At 40.1% G+C, this 11,115-nt stretch overlaps 2 protein-coding genes across 2 annotated transcripts; both read left to right on the top strand.

The window, feature by feature from the left end:
• Positions 1-1,399: 1,399 nt before the first annotated feature.
• Positions 1,400-2,487, top strand: LOC107567422 (transcription factor Sox-21-B-like). The gene has a single exon (XM_016253099.1). The coding sequence runs from the start codon at positions 1,735-1,737 to the stop codon at positions 2,485-2,487; it is 753 nt and encodes a 250-aa protein (XP_016108585.1). The 5' UTR covers positions 1,400-1,734.
• A 3,738-nt stretch (positions 2,488-6,225) lies between these two features.
• Positions 6,226-8,140, top strand: LOC107567426 (transcription factor Sox-21-B). Its single transcript, XM_016253104.1, has one exon. It carries the CDS (start codon positions 6,561-6,563, stop codon positions 7,287-7,289), a length of 729 nt encoding a protein of 242 aa, XP_016108590.1. The 5' UTR covers positions 6,226-6,560; the 3' UTR covers positions 7,290-8,140.
• The last annotated feature ends 2,975 nt before the right edge of the window (positions 8,141-11,115 follow it).

Below are 11,115 nucleotides of genomic sequence, written 5' to 3'. Positions count from 1 at the left end.
CTAGGGAAAAGGTCTGACTACAGGTTTAATTGCAAAGGCAGTTTCCGCAAATAAATGATTTTTCCCACTTGTTAAAAGCTGTCATTTTAAGTCTGATTTTATTAATAGGGAACAACAGAGAAGGTGCGCGCAGAATCCACTTAAACATACAATTTACACAAGGACTCTCTGAGATATCTGTAATTGCACAGTGAAATATTCATCGAGCTCATTTTCGGGTCACGATGCGCTGCCTTCAGAAAATCCTTTGAAGTCGGAGAGAAAGAAGCGAAGCAGTCAAGAAGAAAAAGTTCTCTGAGTGCGATAAACACCGTTACGCGTTATCTAGCTTATTAATACGTGCGTGCTTTAGTGAAAATATTCCGATAAATTAAAGAAGACTTGCGTTCCCTTTGGTCAAGACAGATTATATTTTTGTAATTTAATTTTGTGATATAGCCTACACTCTAAAAAATGCTGGGTTGTTTCAACCCAACCTTGGGTCAAATATGGACTAACCCAACTTTTGGGTTAAAAATGTAATGTAAAAATGTAACCCAATAGTTGGGTTAGTCCATATTTGACCCAAGGTTGGGTTGAAACAACCCAGCATTTTTTAGAGTGTACTGTACGTTCAATAACTTTTTCTTATGTATTATATGAAACAGTAGAGTATATTAGTATGCCTATTTGGTGCAATACAATATTATTGTGCAATATAACTCTTTATTTTCTTATGTTGAATGTAAGTCTTAGTGCATACAGTACTTATGTGTATTATGTGATATATATTAAAGGCAAGCTACTCTAATTTCATTGTACATGGTATAATGGCAATAAAAGGCATTCATTCATTCAATTTCATTCTGTGCGAATGGAACGCAGCTTGATCAAGTATATGAAGACAAAATATAAATAAAAAGTGATTTATTATAGGATACACCTACTAAAGGTGACTCAATATTGATAGTAAAGTTCTCGAACTTTCAGGAACTAAACACAACATAAATAATTCTGATATGATACGATTTGCATGATGTTTGTTTGTTCTTTAAATACTCTAGAATTTACAATTCGGGTCGTGAGAGACGAACCCCAACTGATCGCACTACTAAAATTCCCGGCGAAATGTAGCCTACTTTAAACGCGAACATTAGCGCACGTTTATGTTGAGTAGGCTATTATTAAAGTAGGCTACACTCATATACTGTGTCTTGAACGCTTAAGCGAGAACACACACACACACACGATGCACGGCTGCTTTGCACTCTGAGCAAAGTGAGTTTATCATTTCACTCTCGTCCTCGCGCTGGGTGGGATTTTGGAGCGCCCGAGGTCTGACAGCCGCAGTGCGCATGCGCCGAAGGCCCTTTCAGTACCTGCCAGCGCGCTCCTTACTTCACATGTTGCAACCCTCGGTTGACAGTCACTCGATTGAAGTTATCAGCTGCGGTTGCTTTCCTGAGGAGGAAAACAACAAGCGAGCAGAGCTAAGGAGGAAGACGGCTTCTTGTTTATCCCTTCGACTTCATCTGCGACTTTTTGAGGATATAGCCTACTCACGATGCATCTGAGAACATTGCTTTCGTGAAAGTTTAAGAAGAATTACGCTTGGACTTGTTTTCGCGGCGGAATGTCGCAGTGAGCCTGAAGCAAGCTTGGAGACCTTTACACGGCGTCGCGCAAATCTCGGACGAAGCGACAGTCCTGCCGGCGGAGTTTTACCTGAGCAGGTGAAGCGAACGCTTGCACAGCATGTCCAAGCCCATGGATCACGTGAAGCGTCCTATGAACGCGTTCATGGTGTGGTCCCGAGCGCAGCGGCGGAAAATGGCCCAAGAGAACCCGAAAATGCACAATTCCGAGATCAGCAAGCGGCTCGGAGCGGAGTGGAAACTTCTGACGGAGTCCGAAAAGCGGCCGTTCATCGACGAAGCGAAGCGACTGCGGGCGATGCACATGAAGGAACACCCTGACTACAAATACAGACCCAGGCGAAAGCCCAAGACTTTAATGAAGAAAGACAAATTCGCGTTCCCGATGGCGTATAATTTGGGCGAGCACGAGGCGATGAAAGTGGGCGGTTTACCGATTGGAGCGCTTTCCGAGTCGTTAATGAGCAACCACGACAAGGTAGCGGCGGCGGCGGCGGCAGCCGCGGCCAGGGTGTTCTTCAACCCTTCCATGTCTACAAACCCTTATTCGTTTTTTGACCTCGGCTCAAAAATGACAGAACTTTCTCCACCGTCTTTCCCATACGCCTCACCGTTGGGTTACCCAACAGCGGCGACGGCTTTCTCCGGAGCGGGCGCACATACCCACACGCATTCCCATCCATCGCCGGGTAACCCGGGCTACATGATCCCGTGTAACTGCGCGGCGTGGCCGTCTGCGGGGCTCCAGCCACCCCTTGCCTACATTTTACTACCTGGAATGGGCAAACCACAGCTTGAACCGTATCCCGCGTACATCTGCATTAGTAAAAATCAACTTTCAAGTAGAAATTAAACACAACTGGTTATACTTTAAGGACTGCTGCTGAAATATTATGCTATAAAGTTGAATCTTAAGCCGACTTTATGCATAATCTTCTCTTTAAACTTCATCAGAGTGAGAAATCTGAAGGAAAATGGAAAAAATACTGGTTATTTTCTGCCAGAAAATTACATTTCCTTTAAAACACAGCACGCAATGCACAATTCAAAATACAAGTACAAAAAAAAAGAAAATCATATTAACACAGTAAATGTTGCCCTATTTTAGGGACTTTTATGGACCCATTCACCTAAAAAAGCATGAAGTCCAAAAAAATACAATAACAATTTAAAAAACTTGTTTGTTTTCTACCATGCAGTGGATCTGTTGGCTCATTTAGGCCATGCAGTTAAACATCTCAAACTAGAGGAAGGGAGTATATATGATAGAGCATCTGATAAGAGTCACTTATATTCTCCAGCCTCCCTGTAATGACGACTCTTTCATCAGTGAGAAAGCGTCTCCACACCCCAGTTTTAGTTTGAAGGGCTCTATTGCAGTCCTGTGTCACTGAGAGATGACATGATAAGCAAAGTGTACAACTTCTACAAAGAAATGCCCATCTCTTTACGAAAGCAGTTTCCTTCCTGTGAATCGCTTCCTCTGCTGTTTGAGACACGCTAAAGTCTGATTCAAGTTCACATGGAGTTCATGTAAAACTCACGGTCAAAAACTCAAACGAAAAAGGTTCGGCTGTTCCTCAAGTTTCTCAAACTGACTTTGCACACTCCTCTTTTATGTACTTTTAATTATTTACATTACATTACAGTAAAGGAATGTGTAAAAACTATTTATAAGCTGAACCTTGAAATGTCAATGTGTGTGTGTGTGTGTGTGTATGAGTGTGTGTGTGTGTGTGTGTATGAGTGTGTGTGTGTGTGTGTGTGTGAGTGTGTGTGTGTGTGTGTGTGTGTAGGCCTACACACACACACACACACAATAAACATGAATAAAAATTAAATATTTATAAACAATATAAAATGTATCTTTCTATATGTATACATATTTAAATGTATACAATTTGTTATTCAAATTCATTCACACATTCATTCATCACGTTTACACACACACACACACACACACACACACATACATATGTTGTGTTTCCATGTTTTATGGGGACATCCCATAGGCGTAATGGTTTTTATACTGTACAAACTGTATATTCTATTGCCCTACACCAACCCTACCCCTAAACCTACCCCTCACAGGAGACTTTCTGCATTTTTACTTTCTCAAAAAAAACTCATTCTATATGATTTATAAGCTTGTTTCCTCATGGGGACCTCAAAAATGTCCATTTGGTCCCCATAACGTGATAAATACCAGGTACACACACACACACACACACGTACAATAAACCTTAATAAAAATGTACATTTATAAGCAATATAATATCTACAAACATTTAGAATAATATATAATTTATAAATTAATTCTGTTATATATCAGTCAACAGACCACCTACACAGTACCTGAGATTAAAAAAAGCATATAATTTATATAATTAATAATCAAAATTAAAATCATTTTTGGTACTTGCTAATGAAATGTGTGTGTATTGCTTAAATATGTGTTGGTATCAAAGCAGAGGCTGCGGTGTTTATGCATTGATTCAATTTTTTTCTTCTTCTTAATCATCGACTGTTTGAAGGGTTTAAAAGAACGTCTTGGCCGCTCACATGATATTTTTGCTGTCGCCTGAAGCATCTGAAACATAAACTACCCAGAGAAGAGAACAGGACAGAGCTGGACACGTCAGAGCTGCTGTCAATCATCTGCTCTGACACTCATCATCATCATCATCATCATCTTATCTTCACTGTACCCCGCCTGAACAAAAGACATGCATATGAAGGCCGAGGGCAGAACGCCATAATAGTACAACATTAATCTCATTCGATAGGCGTAATTAAATTTCAGAAGCCACGTTTGGCCGAATAATGGAGAGGAAACCAGGCTTATGGCGAACAATAGATTTCAAACACTCATAGCTGCTCAGCATTTAGCGCTGCTTGTCTTTCAATACACAGATGACCTTCTTCACGATAAATATGAATGATTTTTTTCTTATCTGCATCGTCTTTGCTCCCTTACAAGGCTCTGCCTCTTTAAAATGTATGATTATTAAGCATGTTTTCATCATCTCTGATAAAACCGGATTATGTGCCGATCTCTTCGAATGCATTAGACGCTTTGACTTTCGATTTGGATAATAATAATAATAATAAACACATGCATAATTATAATAAAACTGGCATGCATGCATGCTAATTTTCAATTTTAAATACAAACGTATGCATTGATATTAAGAGCTAGGGGGGAAAGGGCTGGCGACATTTGCAATGCAAGTTTCTGCAATTAAATGATTTTTCCCACTTGTTAAAAGCTGTCATTTTAGGTATCATTTTAATAATAGGGAACAACAGAGAAGGTGCGCGCAGAATCCACTTAAACATACAATTTACACAAGGACTCTCTGAGATATCTGTAATTGCACAGTGAAATATTCATCGAGCTCATTTTCGGGTCACGATGCGCTGCCTTCAGAAAATCCTTTGAAGTCGGAGAGAAAGAAGCGAAGCAGAAAAAGTGAAAAAGTTCTCTGAGTGCGATAAACACCGTTACGCGTTATCTAGCTTATTAATACGTGCGTGCTTTAGTTCCGATAAATCGATAAATTAAAGAAGACTTGCGTTCCCTTTGGTCAAGACAGATTATATTTTTGTAATTTAATTTTGTGATATAGCCTACACTCTAAAAAATGCTGGGTTGTTTCAACCCAACCTTGGGTCAAATATGGACTAACCCAACTTTTGGGTTAAAAATGTAATGTAAAAATGTAACCCAATAGTTGGGTTAGTCCATATTTGACCCAAGGTTGGGTTGAAACAACCCAGCATTTTTTAGAGTGTACTGTACGTTCAATAACTTTTTCTTATGTATTATATGAAACAGTAGAGTATATTAGTATGCCTATTTGGTGCAATACAATATTATTGTGCAATATAACTCTTTATTTTCTTATGTTGAATGTAAGTCTTAGTGCATACAGTACTTATGTGTATTATGTGATATATATTAAAGGCAAGCTACTCTAATTTCATTGTACATGGTATAATGGCAATAAAAGGCATTCATTCATTCAATTTCATTCTGTGCGAATGGAACGCAGCTTGATCAAGTATATGAAGACAAAATATAAATAAAAAGTGATTTATTATAGGATACACCTACTAAAGGTGACTCAATATTGACAGTAAAGTTCTCGAACTTTCAGGAACTAAACACAACATAAATAATTCTGATATGATAAGATTTGCATGATGTTTTTTTGTTTTTTTAAATACTCTAGAATTTACAATTCGGGTCGTGAGAGACGAACCCCAACTGATTGCACTACTAAAATTCCCGGCGAAATGTAGCCTACTTTAAACGCGAACATTAGCGCACGTTTATGTTGAGTAGGCTATTATTAAAGTAGGCTACACTCATATACTGTGTCTTGAACGCTTAAGCGAGAACACACACACACACACGATGCACGGCTGCTTTGCACTCTGAGCAAAGTGAGTTTATCATTTCACTCTCGTCCTCGCGCTGGGTGGGATTTTGGAGCGCCCGAGGTCTGACAGCCGCAGTGCGCATGCGCCGAAGGCCCTTTCAGTACCTGCCAGCGCGCTCCTTACTTCACATGTTGCAACCCTCGGTTGACAGTCACTCGATTGAAGTTATCAGCTGCGGTTGCTTTCCTGAGGAGGAAAACAACAAGCGAGCAGAGCTAAGGAGGAAGACGGCTTCTTGTTTATCCCTTCGACTTCATCTGCGACTTTTTGAGGATATAGCCTACTCACGATGCATCTGAGAACATTGCTTTCGTGAAAGTTTAAGAAGAATTACGCTTGGACTTGTTTTCGCGGCGGAATGTCGCAGTGAGCCTGAAGCAAGCTTGGAGACCTTTACACGGCGTCGCGCAAATCTCGGACGAAGCGACAGTCCTGCCGGCGGAGTTTTACCTGAGCAGGTGAAGCGAACGCTTGCACAGCATGTCCAAGCCCATGGATCACGTGAAGCGTCCTATGAACGCGTTCATGGTGTGGTCCCGAGCGCAGCGGCGGAAAATGGCCCAAGAGAACCCGAAAATGCACAATTCCGAGATCAGCAAGCGGCTCGGAGCGGAGTGGAAACTTCTGACGGAGTCCGAAAAGCGGCCGTTCATCGACGAAGCGAAGCGACTGCGGGCGATGCACATGAAGGAACACCCTGACTACAAATACAGACCCAGGCGAAAGCCCAAGACTTTAATGAAGAAAGACAAATTCGCGTTCCCGATGGCGTATAATTTGGGCGAGCACGAGGCGATGAAAGTGGGCGGTTTACCGATTGGAGCGCTTTCCGAGTCGTTAATGAGCAACCACGACAAGGTAGCGGCGGCGGCGGCGGCAGCCGCGGCCAGGGTGTTCTTCAACCCTTCCATGTCTACCAACCCCTATTCTTTTTTTGACCTCGGCTCAAAAATGACAGAGCTTTCTCCACCGTCTTTCCCATACGCCTCACCGTTGGGTTACCCAACAGCGGCGACGGCTTTCTCCGGAGCGGGCGCACATACCCACACGCATTCCCATCCATCGCCGGGTAACCCGGGCTACATGATCCCGTGTAACTGCGCGGCGTGGCCGTCTGCGGGGCTCCAGCCACCCCTTGCCTACATTTTACTACCTGGAATGGGCAAACCACAGCTTGAACCGTATCCCGCGTACGCGGCGGCGTTATGAGACTCTGAAAAAGTTTCTAAATGTGAAATAAACGCAATACAGGTGGAGCATGAACATGTGATGCCACGATCGTCATATCAGATATCACATGTGTTTGTATCATGATTAATGCCTTGATGTAAGGTACAACTCTCTGACGTTCTGTTCAGGATATTAATGGGAAACGACAATGTGCTGAACGGCTCGAGCGAATATAGTATGTGCCCTTATCAATGTGAATAATTCTACCGCGTCAGACTAACCTGTTGACTCTGTAACTTACCATGTGACGCTATTGCAGAGAAAACCGGTCAGTGCTGTTAAAGTGGTCGCATTTGAGCTATATTGGAAAAAAAAAAAAAAAAATTGTTTTATTATGAAAATCAGATTTGGTTAATTCCCACGCAGTTTTCTTCTTCTTCTTCAAATCAGTCATGTTGCTGTAAATGTGTATAGATTTATTAAATCATATCTGGTTAGTGCTCCAAATGCAGGAGCTGATGGACTAGAAATCAGGTGTCCATGGATGTATGTAATATTTATTGTTCAGTCAGTGAAACTGCCCTATTTGTTGATCGTGGGACACGATCCGTGTCCTTTGATATTTGCACAAAGGGAGACCATGAGCACTTATAAGTGTAATTTATTGAAAAGAAACAACATGCCCAAGTTCCTGAAATTTCTATGGGTGCTGGTCCGTCGACATATTCTACATCAGACGACTGTCAGATGCGTTCACGTATAAGAAAGTCAGTCCGTTTTTTACTAACTCGAAGTGAAATTGTATGTTCTATGTTTTGCATAATTCCACTTATATGTACTTAAAATGCCTAGCGTTCATTTATTGGACAAGGGGGATATAATAAAGCGTATGCGGAAAAAAGGAAATTGCTCTGTAGTTCTTAAAAGATTTGTATCTTGGATGCCTTTACTTGGTCGGAGCAGGTGAAGTGTAAAGTATCCTCTAAAGCACGCTTTTGTTCGGGCTTTGAATAGAATTACTCAGAAATCTCAAGCAGGTCTTTGTAATCACGAGCCAAAATCCTGAATGATCACAACTCAGATCATGAATAGGAAGGAAGATGGAAGATAAAGCTGAGGAGTTTACTTTTACGCAGAAAAACGAAACCGTTTAGGCCTTTCGGACAGACTTTTCTTTGCATCTTTTAATGAAATAGAGCTATTTCATTAAGTATGGAAACACTCTGTCCATTTAATATTTTGTATACTCACCATTTGTAATTAATTATACGTCTAACACACATATAGCTACATCATTCAAACTGGATAGAATTGTTCCAAAAAAAAAAAGTATAATTTACGCCTATCTTCCCAATGTGCTGCGTGCCGGGTCGTTCTTGATGTAAACTGCCCTCTTAGATTACATTAAGAAGTTAATTCATATGGCTCGGACCAATTATGCAAAACTAATTTGAACTGTCCAGGGATAATTACCTCCGCCACGGTTAATTGAATCTTTTCTCTGGCCTGTATTCTCTATTGTCACACCGCGATCACTGCTCTCCACGGAGCTTCCTGCTTCGCTTTGGAAAAGTGACCTTTTTCACTTGTTATGAACCAGACGAGCCAACAAATCAGGGGGTTATATGCACAGGACAGGCACGTTTTCAAGAATTATCCTTTTTAACGCACCTTCTTGATGACCTTTTGCACGTTATTTTTTGCTTGCAACTCACACTCTTTCCCAAACTAATTAAGAATTCGAAAGATTTGCATTTCAGTGCAATATAGTTATTGCAAAGTATATATTTAAGAATTGTTTTTAACATGCTATGCACATTATTTACAGGACGTTATGAATCAAGAATTATCCTTTTTTAATTTCGGAGCAGCTTCCTGATGACCTTTTGCATGTTGCTTTTGTTGATTAAATGCCACGCTTTTCCCAAATTAATGAAGAATTTGTCTTAAAGATTTACATTTCAATGCAACCTAAATAGATATTTCATGTTTTAAACATGTCTCTATTTATTCCTTTATTTTTGACCTTTTGCACAATATTTTTTTATTGTATGCAACTCTGAAAAACATGTCTTTAAGATTTGCCTTTCAATGCACCTAACCTAAGTATTTCATATTTTTAAAAACATGTTTCCATTTAATAATTTATTTACTTTTAATAGTATATTAACACTGTGTTTAATTTCACACTGCAAACAGGTGAAAATGTCCTGATTTGTTTCGACTTGCACTGACCTTTAAAATGACATTTGCTGGTGCAACCTAAAGTAGACGGGTTGATTCAGTTAATATCTCAAAATTAATTTTGATGTCACCGCATATGCATCTTGTAAATGATCTGAAAAAGCTATTTTTTACAGGTTCGCCTCTGAATCGGGCTGTATGTTATTAAAGCTCTGCGTTTAAGCCCATAGTTTGCACAGCAAAATGCCTGAAAAGGTGGTCCGCTCCACAAAAGAGCACACATCACCAGACCATTTTCCTTTTTTTCTCAGCTCTCTTTTCTCCCTCCGTTTTAAAAAAGGGGGCACTAACTGAAAGAACTTTGTCTCCCTTCAGTAGGAGCATTTAGACAGTCGAGGAGGTTTTGTCTCGGAACAAAACATGAGTTGGGAGGCCTTTGTGAGCCTGTTGTTTGTTGAAGTGGAGCTCAGCAAAAAGCGCCTGCTTTCCTTCATTGTGGTTAAAGCAATCAGTGGTATTTGGAAAACTGTTAGCATTGTGCACTTCTTCTGTGTTCATTGTTGAGGATTTCTTTTCACAAGGTTTTTTTTTCTTCCACCCTTTTTTTTCAGGCAATCCAGCTGGCCGGGGTGAATAGCGCTGCAATGTGTACACGCTTTGTCCCTCCGAGTCCTTCAAGTAGCCTACATTGAATAGAGTGAGTTGACACTGGATGACAGTGAAACAACATAATAAAAAATACATGAGCGCATGAATGGAGCCAGGCGCATAAATAAATAAAATGGGTGACCAAAACTGGATAAACTGAATGACAAAACGGTGAAAGGGGAACAAAAAGATATTTAACACGGCAGATTAGCATTAGAAAAACCATCTACAAAGCAGAACAATTGATGAATGCGTTTACAGGCCAAGAAAGGAATGAACTAAATGGCTTTTGAATAGATATGCTTTTTCTTTTCTGGAAAGGAGATCCAGTGGGAAAGGTAGAGATGCAACTATTCAAACAACCGCATGAGAAACTCTTTTGACGAATGGAAGAATGACGAAATTTGTTCATTTGCCGAAACAAAAGGTGCCTCTTTTTTGGCAGAAAGTTCATGGCGCGTCACAAATCACTGACACGAGGTAAGCGTTGAGATGTTGAGGTATTCTGCCAAGATTTCTGAGATTATCTTGAAACTATCATCAGGTGGCATATAATGTGGCAAGTTGTATTTGCTCTCCATTAAGGCAAGGCACCACAGGTGAATATAGGATGAAAAATTTCACTAAAAGATATCACCACACTTCCCCAGTTAATCGATTACATTACAAGTTTCCTGAAATGGTATGCTTAAATAAACAAACGAGGCATTATCTAATTAAATATGCACTAAATTGCATATAGTTCCGGAAGATAAATCTGAACATTGGATAATGTCAGGTTCAAAATTCTTGTTTAATTTTATTGATATATTAAAGTTTTTTACAGAGAGGATTTTGGATTTCTTTTTATCACTCCATAAATCAGAAAATACCGTCAATAGACAGGAAAAATGCATTTGCACCACATTTTTAGGAATAACATGTCATATAAAATCAAGTGAATGATATATGGACAAGCCACTCAGAATATAGATAGGAATAAAACTGTACATGTTGGTGTGTGTAAGTGCTGCTGAAGTGGAGGGAAAAAATC

The sequence above is a fragment of the Sinocyclocheilus grahami genome, unplaced genomic scaffold, assembly GCF_001515645.1.
Source record: "Sinocyclocheilus grahami isolate Dianchi unplaced genomic scaffold, SAMN03320097.WGS_v1.1 scaffold1158.1, whole genome shotgun sequence".
Lineage (NCBI taxonomy): Eukaryota > Metazoa > Chordata > Actinopteri > Cypriniformes > Cyprinidae > Sinocyclocheilus > Sinocyclocheilus grahami.
The sequence above is the reverse complement of the archived record's forward strand: the minus strand, read 5'-3'. Positions and strand labels throughout refer to the sequence as shown.